Source organism: Esox lucius, chromosome 1 (genome assembly GCF_011004845.1).
Source record: "Esox lucius isolate fEsoLuc1 chromosome 1, fEsoLuc1.pri, whole genome shotgun sequence".
Classification (NCBI taxonomy): Eukaryota; Metazoa; Chordata; class Actinopteri; order Esociformes; family Esocidae; genus Esox; species Esox lucius.
The window spans coordinates 29,617,835-29,632,652 of NC_047569.1; the positions used below are offsets into that span (position 1 = coordinate 29,617,835).

The window sequence follows — 14,818 nt, forward strand, 5'->3', positions numbered from 1 at the left end:
AGCACAGATAGGACAGACATTGACAGAAACAAATGATGGGTTTAGAGGACCGAGCTAGCATTGATTATGTATTCATATTCTTTAGGAGCCCATTAGCCAGCTGGGTGAAAACCAGAGCAACAGCACACTGTCCTGGGTCTCCTAATAATTAACTGTAATTAAATAGAGCTGCGGTCACTGATTGCTTTGTTTCTGCCTTTATTTAAAGGGAGGAAACACCTGCCAGCATTCTCTACAGTGCAACTAAACAAAGAGAACACCACTAATTGAGATGCCCCCAACACAACTGATCCTGACTTCAACTGTCGTTGTTTGAGTATTTCGTTTCAAAGGCAGTCGACATTCTGTTCTTGCTTCTCTTTTCTTTTGTTAGCCGTGGTATTCGCTCTGCATTTCTTTGCACCTGTTTGGACTATTTCTTTGGATGACCTATTTATATTTGCCATTCTTAGAAGGATGTAAACAAAAGAAATACCAAGAAATCAATACATCTTTTCAACCTGCATCCTCTCTCTGGTCTCATGGATTCAACTGTCCTGCTTGCTTTTACCAGGAGACACAGTTCAACCCATTGCTCCCTCTCCCCTCCCCCTCTCCCCTCCCCCTCTCTCTCCCTCTCTCTCTCTCCCTCCCTCCCTATCTCTCTCTCTCCCACCCTCCCTCCCATATATGTCTGTGTGTCTGTGTGTGTTCATTAGTGTGTTTACATACACATAGTAATTCTTTAACAATAAAATGTAGAAACATATGAAGGCGTCAGGAGCCTGCTTTTCCCCATCAGATTGTGGGCAGTGACCTGGTGTAGCTTGGCCAGGTGCTTTAATTGGCCCTTCCTACCTTGGCTATTTGAGGCACACTGGGAAGCTGGTTGAGGCCTGCCAGCGAGATCCTGTCATGGTGAGTCTTTGTCCTGGACCTGGTAGATGTTGATGACACAAAACCAGTATCAATAACGGCATCTTGCAGTACATTATTTTTCTACAAGGCACTGCATACTGAATATACAATCAAGTAGAGTGTTTTTAATTTGAGTTTGTAAATGTATTTGAGTTTGCAGAATGGGGGGTACTGTAGAAGAGTAGTGTTGCTATAAATCTGGGTCCAGACCCAACATAGATCTGCAGAAACATGAACAGTCAATCTGGATGTAAATGTCCAAACCCATCACAGACAATCTATATTGGCTGTGGCTGGATGGGTCCAGGCCAGGGAAGATTACAGGTAGGTCAGATCCTACGTCCCTGTTGGAAATCCTCCTGCTAGTATGGGTAATAATATGACTGGAACATGATGAAGAGGAATTTTATTGTATTGACATGGGTGTGATGAAGAGGAACTCCTGGCCCTTTATCTCCCGGAGAATGATGCGAAGGAACTCCTGGCCCTTTATCTACCTGGGCATGATGCAGAGGAACTCCAGGCCCTTTATCTACCTGAGCATTATATGGAGGAACTCCAGGCCCTTTATCTACCTGGGGATGATGCGGAGGAACTCCAGGCCCAGTGTCTACCTGAGAATGATGCGGAGGAACTCCTGGCCCTCTGTCTCCTCGTGCTTCAGTGACATGACAAGGTTCCCCAGACTGCTGCCTGTACAATAGTAATTCATGTGCTCCTGATGTGGAGAGGGAGATAGAAAGATGGAGAGGCAGATTAACAGATGAAGAGATAGATTGAGTGTGAAAGAGAAGAAAGTTAAAAGGGACAGGGGAAGAGATGAGGGAGATATATCAACAGTCATTCAGACAGGGAATGCCAGCCATTAGTATGATGAACCAGATAAACAAAACATGCACAGTTTCATATGAAAAGAAGGTGAACATTTCACCTCTGAAGTAAATTTATCGTTACATTTTCCAAACCAATGATTCCTAATGTGTTCATCCGGTAATTAATATGCAAAAGAAATATAAAAACAACGCTCAGTCGTAAATCCCCAGGTAAATTAAAAAAAACAGAAAGTCACCTTTACAGAGAACACACACATACCCATGGGCCCGCACACACACGCACACGCACGCACACACACACACACACGCACACACACACACACACACACGCACACACACACACACGCAGTCACACAACTACAACTAAAGTACTGGCCTCCACTCACCCTTCCCAGGAAGTGTTTGCGGTAGGCCCTGGCGGTGCTGTTGCTCTCCAGCCTGAAGGCGAAGCCTCCCCCGGGGCTCATGCCCCCCCCCTCATCCTCCTCACAGAAGCTGCTCTCTGACGAGGTCGGAGTTCCCGCAGGCACCTCCACATCCTCAATCCAGTAACCCCCAAACTGGGGCAGGATCACCTGGGGGTACGGGCCGCCCTTCTGCAGAACCTGATCCGTGCCCCGGAGGAACCAGAAACATGCATTCAGTGTCCACGCGGACTGGGCCACGGGTATGAAGAAATAAGAGCTTGGGAAACGGGATCGTAAATGTGTCCATAAACGATCTGACAGGGGGACACAGACTCTGATTTTACACTTTAAAATGTAATTGGATCAGAACCCTATGAATTTAAAGTTAAACAAACCCCACACAAACAGAACCGAAACGGCTCAAAGTGTATTAGTATTAGAGTTTACATAGACCACCAGCATGTGTTTGTTAATGTGTGTTCGTGTTAGTGTGTGTGTGTGTGCGTGTGTGTGCGCGCACGTCATGTTTAACTACACTTGAGGATAGTATCCCCATATAGATGGTACCACAAGGACCATTTGACCTTGTGGGGACATTTTGTCTGTTCCCATGAGTAAAAACTCAATATTTTGGCTTAAGGGTTGTGTTTAGTTTAAGAGTTATAATTTGGTTAATGGTTAGAGGTTATGTTTAGGGTTAAGGGAAATAGATTTTTGAAAGGATGTTTCGGATCCCCACAGGGATGATAAAATGTGTAAGTATTATGAATGTCTGTGTGTGTGTATTATGTTTTTGTGTACAGTCTGAATACTGTATGTCGGTATCAAAGTGCTGACTCACGTCCTCTATCCGTGGGTAAGGGATGTAATCATCCTATCGGAGAGCAAGAGAGAGAGAGAGAGAGAGAGAGAGAGACACACACACACACACACACGCAGTGTTAACATAACTAATGTCTTAACATTACTAGCGCCCCGTTGCAATGTCTCTGTCCTTTCTCCCATCCGTGAAGAAATCCCTGATATCGCAATACTGGATAGGTAAAAGCTACGGTGAAGGAACTGTCACTCATACCTATCCATGTGTGCTGGATCAGCGATTAGTGAGGAGCAATCAAATACAGTAATTACACAGAACTATGAGGTAAACATGTCATGCAGGTTTCCGCCCACCGCAATGCAGGAGACATTAATAACTTATCCCACCAGAGCAGCAGAAGGTCAGATACTGACACAGCATGAACGACAAACACAACAACACGAAACAGCACAGTCGTCAAATGTAAAGGGCAAACACGGAGTCTCTATCCTTCTGAAGCTCTGAAAGATATGAGACTGGTGGTGACTCCATAAGCCCCTGAGTTCCTCACTGGGTCAGCGGGGCTGTTTAACGGCCGCCCGGTGTCCTCTCCTAAAGGTCCTCTAATCTGTGATGTGTCAGGTTCACCGGGCGTAGCCACGCGGGAACCGGCGGTACCGCAGCCTGCCGCCAATAAGAGGTGAGACACCGCTGATAAAGCGCCCAAATCCACTCCGGCACCGTTCCTTTTCATCCATTTTTATTTATTAGCTTGATTGAAAGCGGGTGTCAAGGGCTCAAACCTAATTTGATTGGCCTAATGTGCTCCTGGCCGAGGAGTCGGGGAGGGTGGTATGTTTAGAGAGCCGTGCCACTTCTCCAAGGGGCTGACAGGGTTAACTGAAGAAGGGAATGGGGTGGGGGTGAAGGAAAAAAGGACCAGACACAATGGACAATGACAGAGCTGGCTGCTCATTGCTGTGGTGACAATTGTGTGTGTGTGTTTGAGTGTGCGTGTGTGTGTTTTCCCGAGCGTGTGTAAGTATGCGCATGCATGTGTTTGTGTGTATATGCATGTGTGTGCGAGTCTTTGTCCGTGTGTCCTTGTGCGTGTGTGTGTGTGTGTGTGTGGGTGTTTCTCAGACCTTGCTTCTCTGGGAGTGGGGCTTCGTCTCCTCAGTTTTAGGGACCTTTTTATGGTCATGCATGTGGATGGAGGTTTGCAAAGGTCAAAAAACATCAACAGATCCTTACTCAGTCATTCTAGACTTGCAGAAAAAACACTTAATACCCAATGGCTCGCAAGCAGCCCGAATTCAAACCACAGGTTTTTAACCAAACATTATACATTGTCAGTCATCCCCGCTGCTATAGTTCATTATTAATATCAGTGATACACCCCATCTCTTAAACACTGAGGTTGTTACCTAACACTCACACACACACACACACACTCACACAAACACACACACACACACACACTCACAAAAACACACACACACACACTCACCAATTTTTCAAGCCTTAATCTCATTCTTATCCCTAATTTCCATTTCCAGATGTCAGTGGACATCTGAGGAGGCCTCGCTCTCTGGAGTGGATATCTGAGGAGGCCTCGCTCTCTGGAGTGGATATCTGAGGAGGCCTCGCTCTCTGGAGTGGATATCTGAGGAGGCCTCGCTCTCTGGAGTGGATATCTGAGGAGGCCTCGCTCTCTCTGGAGTGGATATCTGAGGAGGCCTCGCTCTCTGGAGTGCCAGAACATACTTTTTTTAAATACTTTTTTGTGGCAAAAAGCCCAAATCGATTTTCAGATTTTAGTAAAACATAATTTAATTATAATAAATCCCATATACATATAACTTTTGCACCGAACATATCTGTGGCCAAAATAAATAAATCATCCACCAGTTGGGGAACCGTGATCCATTCATCTCAGCTAGGTACCCTCCTAATTCATCTCAGCTAGGTACCCTCCTAATTCATCTCAGCTAGGCACCCTCCTAATTCATCTCAGCTAGGTAACCTCCTAATTCATCTCAGCTAGGTACCCTCCTAATTCCCATCATTCTGAGGATCTGTCATCAACCATTCCAAATAGGTAAAGCTCATTTTACTCTTCCGCTCTTCAGTTTAGCTAGTGCCGGGTGCTATGCTTTGTACAGTCACTGGATCCAAATTCAATCACCTTGTTGCAGGATAACTTGGACTGGGTATCTAGAGACGGAGAGAGGATTGGTGAGGACTGACCCAGTGGCACCTGTGACTTCTGCTCACCGCATCATCAGGCGCCACTTGTCCCCTGTCATCCCCCAAATGGGGCGAGTGAGAGCTAGTGTCACAGCCCTGGTTGCATCCATCCTACCAGACGCTCAGAACAACACAGAAACCCCACAGACACAGTGGAGCGCAACGGGATAGAAATCAATGGCTGTGATTCTGTTACCCAGTCAGGGCCTGGGATTGGACCTCAGTTGCCTTGGCTTTTCCAATTAGGGAGCCGGCCACATTCTGCCTCTAAAATCCCGGGGTGTAACAATGGCCCCTTTGGCTCATTAGGCAGGCCACTATGTTTAAAAACATTTAGTTCACTGTTCCCATTATCCAGCAGCCTCTGTTCCCATTACAGAGTAGCCTCTGTTCCCATTACCCAGCAGCCTCTGTTCGCATTACCCGGCAGCAGGGAGACTAAAGTGAGAGGGAGGAAAGAGAAGGAGGTGTCTTACCTGCATCCTCTCCAGCATGTCGAAGAACTCTGCAGACTGTAAAACAGAGACAGAGGTTACATAGAGGTCGTACAGAGGTCGCACAAAGATTGAAAAACAGACACAGAGATCAAACAGTTACAGTTCATCAATACTGAGAAAAAACTATGAACAGAGGCAGTTTGTATAAGCTCTGCCTTGTAGTCGATGTGATTATAGTGATGAAGGCAGGACAGCGCACAGTCGTGAAAGCCTTGTGCATAGAGCCTGGGACTCCGTCAGTCCATTCTCCTATACTTCCTATATAAAACACTGCTGGGTCCTCCTACAGTGTCCTTATGGCCCGTACCGAATAAAAGGCCATGTGAATAATCCAAAAATGCATGTACAGACTACGTACAAATATAGTGCACAATTTGAATATACATTAAAAATATGTTTTTTATTTCACATTTTCCAAAAACGCATCCAAAAGTTATATTTTTCTCATGTGGGTTATAGTGATGAACCACTAAGATTTTTTTTTTAATAACAATAAAAAGGTATCGTGTCATGAGATATTTCATGAAACATTTGATACACTACAGACGAACGGCTTTGTGACATCCATGGAACACAGACACCAACAACAGTTGCAAGTCGACCAATGGGTTTATGGGTACTTTCCGTGGAGTTTTACCCACAGAGACCATGGTTCAGGGTGACGCATGCCAGATCTCAAAAAGCCTTGATAGTTGTCTGACATACTGTGTGACACAGCAATCTGACGCCAGACTGCGCAACAGTGTGGTGCACGTTAAACCAGGTTGGTGGATGCAAAGCAGTGTGAGCCGAAAACCCTCCTGAAACTGATATGTTCCCTCATCACATTCATCTCTATCTAGGGGCCCTTCCACAGCAGCTCCCACTGAGCTCAGACCGTGATGTGGAAAGCCTCTCACACGGTTATACCCATATGTGTTCAAACACAACAAAACACTACAAAACATCCAGGTCTAGTCTAGTCCTTTATACACTTAACCAGGTGTATTCCACTCCCTATAAGCAGATAACCAGGTGTACTCCATTTTCAGTAAACAGGTAACCAGGTGTACTCCACTTCTCTTGAACAGATAACCAGGAATAAACCATTTCCAATTAACAGATAACCAAGTGTATTCCACTTCGTTAGAAACAGACAACCAGGTGTACTCCACTTCTCTTGAACAGATAACCAGGAATAAACCATTTCCAATAAAAAGATAACCAGGTGTACTCCACTTCGTTAGAAACAGAAAACCAGGTATACTCTACTTCCTATAAACAGATAACCAGATGAACCCCACTTTCTTTGAACAGATAACCTGGTGTACTCCACGTCCTATACCCAGAAGAACAATGAGTCAGTGATGGGCTGTTGACACCAAAAGAACTGTACTGTGAAACTATATTAATATAAACAATGTTTATTGTTTGACAGTATATTTACTTAAATATATGTTGGATGGTAGGCTTAATTGGGACGCACTTTGTTGCCGACACATCTTGGATGAAAATATTGTCACTAAAATATGCACCAGTTTTGTCCTGACACTGGGTCTTTAGTACAAATGGTCATCAATCAACAAACAAAAATAGTTCTCTACATGACTGAGTCACTCTGGAGAAATACTAATAGCTTAAAAGATTGGGGATGCTGTCAAGGTCCGGGATTCAAGGGTAAGTATTGCATGTAGACCGACAGTCAAATAATTACCATAAACGGAGAAGCGACTGCAAAATGCACCAGTTTCAGACAGCCTAATATCATTTTAATTAAATTTTTTGTGTTGTGTTTCATGAAGACCCCAATGGAAAAGCTAAACACAAAAGATTTTATAGAACTTCACTGAGTCACAATGACATGGCTGGTGTCTCTACACAGGTACTAATAAGGCTGAGTTAAATCCCGCGGTATTCCAACCACAGGGACTGATAATGCACAGATAAACTGCATGACATGACAACCATAGGCACTGATAATGCAGACATAAACCCCATGGTATTACAACCACAGGTACTGATATTTCAGCAATAAAACCCACTGAATTACAACTACTGGTACTGATAACACAGGGACAAAACCAACTGCAATACAACCGCAGGTACTGATAATGCAGAAATATAACTCACTGCACCATAACTACATGTACTGATAATGCAGATATAAACCCCAAGGCATTACAACCACAGGTAATGATAATGCACAGATAAACTGCATGACATGACAACCATAGGCACTGATAATGCAGACATAAACCCCATGGCATTACAACCACAGGTACTGATAATGCAGCCATAAACCCCACAGCAATGTACTGATAATGCAGCAACAAACCCCACTGCATTACAACCACAGGTACTGATAATACCGCCATAAACCCCACAGCATTACAACCATGTGTACTGATAATGCAGCCATAAACCCCACTGCATTACAACCACAGGTACTGATAATACCGCCATAAACCCCACAGCATTACAACCATGTGTACTGATAATGCAGCCATAAACCCCACTGCATTACAACCACAGGTACTGATAATGCAGCCATAAACCCCACTGCATTACAACCACAGGTACTGAAAAGGCAGCCATAAACCCCATGACATCACAACCATACATCCTGATAACCCCATCAATCCAGCCATAAAACCCACTGCTTAAAAGCAACAGTTCACTTCATAAACGCACACCACCAAAGACTCCCACGTCTTACCATTAAAAATAAAACCAGGGACTCTGTAATACTGGAAAATCAGGATTACCAAACATCTTACAGCAGTAAAATTCTAATACATTAATCCCAGGCTATCCAACCCACCTTAGCTCAGGGGAGCATGCTGATCTCACAGTGACCAGACGGTGCAGAGAGAGTTATGGTTTAGTTAAAGATTAACCCGCCACAGCTAGTCCCACAGAGTCAACAGTACTGGGCTCTCAAAGCCCCACACATGGCGCCCATAACCTTGGTGATGCATCGCCGCTACCCTGTGGAACTGGAGTGTCTGAGCGGAGATTAGTGGAGGGCACCTGGGGGGCCTCCTAAAGGCTGAAAGAGAACCATTAATTAGACGCATATCAAGAGAGGAACCTTGTCGGAAGCAAAGCGTGGATAACTGAGATGTAAGAGCTGTCTTTCTGTCCTCTACTGCCCATTGCATATTATTTTTATATTATCGGTCTAGTCTTTCCGATAATCCAGCTCTCTCTCCCTATGTATCTTTCGGTCTCCAACTTTCTTCTCTCTCGCTCTTCATTTCTCTGTTTCTCAGCGGCCCCTCCTCTTCATCTCCTTCACTCACCCGCTCCCTCCGTCTTTATCTTTCAATCTCTTTCTTTCTCTTTCCCGCTGCCCTTTCCTTTCCAGTGGAGCTAGGCAACATCTTTCTCTAGCTCTTATCTCCCAGGGCAACCTGCTGCACCCGGCTCTGTCCACACCGAGATTAGAGGGGAGTTCTGGCACTGGGAGGATCCAACTGCCGTGGCCTTCATGCGCGAGCCATATTCACCCAGAGGACACAACACTTATCTGTACCCTTCGAATACACTTGAAGAACAACCTGTCAAACTAGACAAGAAATATAGGAAATATGGCTGACTAGTTTCAACTGAGAAGTAGTTCTGAAGCCAGAAGATAAAACCCACGACACTAGCACCACAGTGCGTTCTTCACCCATGATCCAGCAGGGTTTTTCAGCACACAGCTTTGACCCACTACCTCAGCTAGTTGTCTGAGGGTTTTTTCAAACGCAACAGGCGGGATGGGCATGGTTTTGTTTTTGTGTTTGTGTGTATGTGTGTGTGTCTATGTGTGTGTCTCTCTGTGAATGAGTGTGTGTGTGTGTGTGTGTGTGTGTGTGCCTGTGCTGTTGGCAGTGAGCGACTAGACAAAAGGCCATGTGATGCAGTGTAACAAGCAACACACAGCAGCAAACACTCACATTATTGGTCCGATTATTTTACCTTTTCCTTGATTCCACCAACTGTTCTTCACCCCCTTTAGTTCTCAGACACGGCTCCCTGGAACAACACTGCCTTCAAACAACACGTGGAACATCCCTCCCTCTCTGTTCTGCGTCCCCCCTGACTCTCACTTCGCTCCGAGCCCCAGACAGGAAAGCCAGGTCAGGTTGATAGCTGACTGAGAGGAACAGGTCCGGTCTGTCTGTTTGTCCACAGACATCCTCGCCCTCTATCCCTCCACAACACGCCTGTAACCTGTCTCTCCTGACACTCACGCTTCTACACAAAAGGCCACAGAAGGTATGACTGTTTGCACGCCCCGTGGTTCTTGGAATGAGGAAGTCTTGGGTACTGGGAGTTGCTCCTGCAACGTGAGTCATTAAAGAGCTACACCCTCACACACCCACAATGTGTACACCATAGTAAATATGGTTATTATTCTAGTGGGGAAAAGCTGGCAGAGATGCAGGTTAAATGATGTAAGGTCCCGCATGGAAAGGAAGGTGAACTGACTAAATTCCCCCTGTATTTTCGGGTACCAGAAGTACTACAGAAGTTGACCCGGTCCAAATACTTCTGGAGTTCACGGCGCACTGGATCTTTCAAGGAATTTGTCTGGAGTCTGGATTTTTGGCTTGGGCCCGCGTGTGTCCATAGGCTATCAACAACGAACAGAATCACTGCATTACCTCAGTTAGCTACAGAAGATCTAACTGAGTGGCACATGTTTAGGTCCTGAATGCAGCCTAAGTTATTCAGCCAATAAGTTCCCTCGTCATTTGTGAGGGACAGCTAGCAAAATGCATGGCAACCCTACATTATGCAGTCAGATTGCAGGGAGAGCAATGACAGAGTACCCATAATTTGCACGCAGTGATATAGCACAGTTTTTGTGTATCACTATAGGCTCACAAGATCTACCATCACAACCTCCAACTGAGACTATACAACCGTTTATAGAATGCTCTTTGAAACGGAGAAAAGTTGACAGATTCATTATGAACCCCCCACCTCCCTCAGCCAGGGTGATTTCTTCATTTCCTCCCTTACTACTTCCTTTTTTCTTTATTTCCATTTCACGTTCTATTCCACACCCTCTCTTCAAGTCTGGGTTCATCTTGAAGTCTCTTCCCTGGAGATTTGATGAGAGGCTTGAACCTGGTTTAAGATAACGCTTCATAGCATCCATTGAGGAAAACCATCTATTTCTCCTTTATCATTTATTCAATCTACCTTTAAGGATAATCTGTTACTTTCACTCCAGAACCTTGTGTCATACAGGCAATAGTAAGGCCTCATATTAAAGGGATAGTTAAAGCGGTTTATATTCCTGTCTCTTTCGGGATATTTCCACACTATGTGGTCAAAGGTCACTAAGAAATGTTTAAGAAATGTGACGTTGCCTTATTGTGTAAGAGGTGTTGGCGGAAAACAATGGCATAAATGTCAGTGTGTTCAGGACCATCCTGTTAGACAATCTGGCCTGTTTATGTAAACATCTTCACATTTATTTCCTGACACCCACATGATCACGCCGAGGACACAGAGGAGGCTCAGGTAAATAAACAACCTTCCACATAAATATGTGCACATTTTTTGAGAACACTTTTCATGAAATGAACCCACAGTCATTTACTAGACAAACAGCGATGATTTAAAAACCCAACAGTGTAGACTGCATGGGTACTTTAAACACAGTAGGAGGTAAAGGGACTGGCTAGCTACCTCATAAAATGAGGCACACCTTGGTATATGTCATTCATATGAATCACCATTCCTCCAACAGGCACCGAGTTCTAATTTGACACAGCAGGAAAATATCCTGCAGTAGCAGGAAAAGTATATTTTTATGTGGATTTACCTGTTTTCTGAAGGGGTTGATCGTATTTGTATTAGGGCAAAGACAAGTGTGACATTTCTGTGGTAATTACAAACTTCAGAAGAAATCTGAACCTCGAATAAACGACACTTATATGTTTTCCACAGTGCAGGAAAATTCCCACAACAGGACGATCAAAGTAACATACGGCATCTGTGCATCAATCTCATGCAGAGATCGTGTCACAAATTCCACACCTCACAAGGCTGACATGGCGTCGTACCTTCATGGTGGGCGGAGCCGTGCGGGGGGGCGAGGGGGGGCAGTCTCCCAGGGGTACGTTGGAGATGGTCAGCAGCTCCTGCTTCCTGGAACACAAGAAAGACAGGCGGACGTCATAACAGGTGACGGTAATGACATGGCTCACGTCCACGCGTTAGTTGTTTAGCGAAGGCTGTAATCAGGGAAACGTACCGCCAGTAAAACAAACCGTTCAAACCGTTCAAACTGGCACAATGAACGGAGGACAAGTCGCGTCTCGGCCAACCTCACAGCGAGGCCGGGACAGCGAGGGCAGATTCCACTGGACACGTCCGATGAGAGGATTAAACCGAAGTTCACTTTGTAACTCGCCTCTTCCGTGGCTCAATCTTCCAAAACAGGTGCTTTGCGCCCCTCCACCACTCCCCAGTGAGCCGTCAGCCCCTGTGGGGCACTTCCCACGGCTATGAATCACATCACAGCTTACCTCACAGAGATGCTAGGGTGTGAGGTAATGAGGGACAGTAGACACGTAATCCCCCCAGACTTCACAACCGCTGCCGTGGTTACCCATCACAGACACGACTTCAAAAGCCGTCTCAAATGTTAACATTATCCGGGACTTATTTTTGGTTTTGGGAACACGTCATATATTTCCATTAGCCAGGACAGTTAAAGTGGTCATGTGAGAACGGATCTGGTCAGAGGTGTTAAAAGGTTATTAGACAAGACAACAACCCAGTCACGTGACTCCAGAAACAAATAAAATGAACACAGCATTCTCTGATCGGTGTCCCTATATCTATCTGTATATCTCCATCCCTTTATGTTTGTCCCTCTGTCAGTCTGTCTGTATCTATCTGTCTCTCTTTCTGCCTCTATCAATCTGTCTCTATCTCTTTATGTTTCTCTGTCAGTCCAGGTCTCCAGCTTAGCATACCATTGACTGCCTGAGGCTGCTGGTTATTGTTGAGACATCCCTAGGTGCCTCCAGGGCCCGAGGCCTCCTACCAGGAATCAGATCACATATTAAGAGGTGTTCATTTATCCGCAGTGGAGGGGGGATGTTAGACAAGACCCAAACAGGTGGATGTTAGACAAGACCCAAAGTACCACGAGTTCACAGTCATACCCACTCGTCAAGGCTTTGAAGTGGGTTAGCTATCAAACACTGGATCTCATTATATGATGTTTCCTTTCATGTTTTCTTCCAGCTCCTCTTCAGTTCTAAGTGGGTGTGGCCCAACTCTCAATGTGTCTGATGACTACATACTCGCAACAGAGACCACGCTCTGCCTTTTGCACTCCAACTCTAACTGTCGAACATGCTCTCTCTCTCGCTCCCCCCCCCCCCCCTCTCATTCACGCTCCCTTAATTCAGTGAAAATGAAAAATTAACAAGTGACATTTTAAGTAAACATTACATACAAGTTTTAAAAAGGATAAAGACGTTTTGAATGTTAAATTATAGACTTGTGTACAGTTCGATAAAGATTTCTATCACTCACTTTCTCTCTACTTCCTTGTTTTCTCTCAGATTCTCTATCCCTCGCTTCCTCGTTCATTGAACTGGTTGCATAAGGACAGGACCCAGCACGGTGAGGAATGGAAAATAGTGGTCACAGCCTATACCACCCTTTTCATCGACAGCTGAGCCACTTCATGCCACTCCAATACTTTCCATAGGGTCAGAGCTGACTACACACAATGCAGCATTGTCTCAGTCTTTCACTAGCAGTTAACCAGTTGCGGACACAAACTAAACAGAAGACAAGTAGAAGCAGGCAAGGTTGGCTGACGAGCGGACAATGTCTGGCGGTTCATACAGATGACAGAGAGATGCAGAGTGTACATAGCAACCAAGAAGGTTCCAGAAAAAACTTACAGCCCATTCCTTTGCCGGAGTCTCGTCCTAAACAAAACTTTGGAGCTCACAACTGATCTGAGAATGGAAAATATGGTTCAGACACCTGCCCCTGGGCTGGTCATTGCTGCATCAGCTTGGGGCTGGTTTAACATAAAAGAAACTGCCAAACCCAAAAAGGACATGGACACAATCAACATATACAGTCTACAATCACATACAGTTCTGTGCATTTGCTGTATTGCTTAGAACACCAGCAACCGGCAATATCTGTGTGTAACGTTCAAACTTTTGACACACACACACATACATCCACACACACACATACACACACACACCCCTCACGCATGCACACACCCACTATTATTAAAGTCCCTTTTCACCTGCCATACACCCACACCCACGCACCCGCCCACCCACACCCACACCCACACCCACACCCACACACACACACACACACACACACACACTGTCCTTGCTTCCTGTCTGGGTGTTTATATTGCTGCTCCTGCGTCACCATGGCTGTCTGTCTCTGGGAGGGAGGGAGGGAGGGAGGGAGGGAGACGCAGTATGACAAAGGAAAACATAGTGAAGAAAAAAGGAGAGCGAGAGAAAGACAGAGAGAAGGAGAGAGAGAGGAGAGAGAGAAAGACCGGGAGAGGAGAGACAGAAGGAGAGACAAAAAAAGGTAAATGATAGGAAAGGGAGAGAAAAAGACTGGGAGAGGGAGAGAAGGGAAAAGTGAAAGAGAGAGGTGAGATATATGAAACAGGGGATAACAGAAGAGGACAAAAAGACTGGTAGTGAATAGAAAGGTTAAAGCTAGACATTCAAATGAGCACTAAAGATTAGATACCCTCCCACACACACACACACACACACACACACATGAATAAAAGTAACACATTAAACTGTTAACCGTGATGATAATGTGAATGGCAGTACACTATGGACATGAAGTGCAACCGTTTCACATTGGCATTCAATTGTTTTTAAATGTGAGCCTTTCATTTTGGACTGGATGGGCAATATGTTGTTTGTATGGACATAATATACAGTATCTTGCAAAAGTGAGTACACCCCTCACATTTTTGCAAATATTTGATTATATCTTTTCATATGACAACACTGAAGAAAGGACACTTTGCTACAATGTAAAGTAGTGAGTGTACAGCTTGTATAACAGTGTAAATGTGCTGTCCCCTCAAAATAACTCAACACACAGCCATTAATGTCTAAACCGCTGGCA

The 14,818-nt window shown here is 45.1% G+C and overlaps 1 protein-coding gene across 8 annotated transcripts in view; it reads right to left on the reverse strand.

The window, feature by feature from the left end:
• rap1gap2a (RAP1 GTPase activating protein 2a) overlaps nucleotides 1–14,818 on the reverse strand; it is an 81,313-nt gene that overhangs the window by 10,088 nt on the left and 56,407 nt on the right. For 3 of the 8 annotated variants that reach the window (XM_010893780.4, XM_010893779.3, XM_010893777.4), the window contains 7 exons: nucleotides 11,728–11,812; nucleotides 5,663–5,698; nucleotides 4,082–4,126; nucleotides 2,979–3,011; nucleotides 2,117–2,335; nucleotides 1,512–1,615; nucleotides 838–916 (listed from right to left, as the gene is read on the reverse strand). In XM_010893780.4, coding sequence (XP_010892082.1) covers nucleotides 838–916; nucleotides 1,512–1,615; nucleotides 2,117–2,335; nucleotides 2,979–3,011; nucleotides 4,082–4,126; nucleotides 5,663–5,698; nucleotides 11,728–11,812 — 601 coding nt within the window. Of the gene's footprint in view, nucleotides 1–837; nucleotides 917–1,511; nucleotides 1,616–2,116; nucleotides 2,336–2,978; nucleotides 3,012–4,081; nucleotides 4,127–5,662; nucleotides 5,699–9,603; nucleotides 9,966–11,727; nucleotides 11,813–13,213; nucleotides 13,236–14,818 lie in introns of those variants that run through there. The other 5 variants (XM_020046803.2, XM_010893781.3, XM_010893778.4 and 2 more) reach the window with 5 other exon arrangements.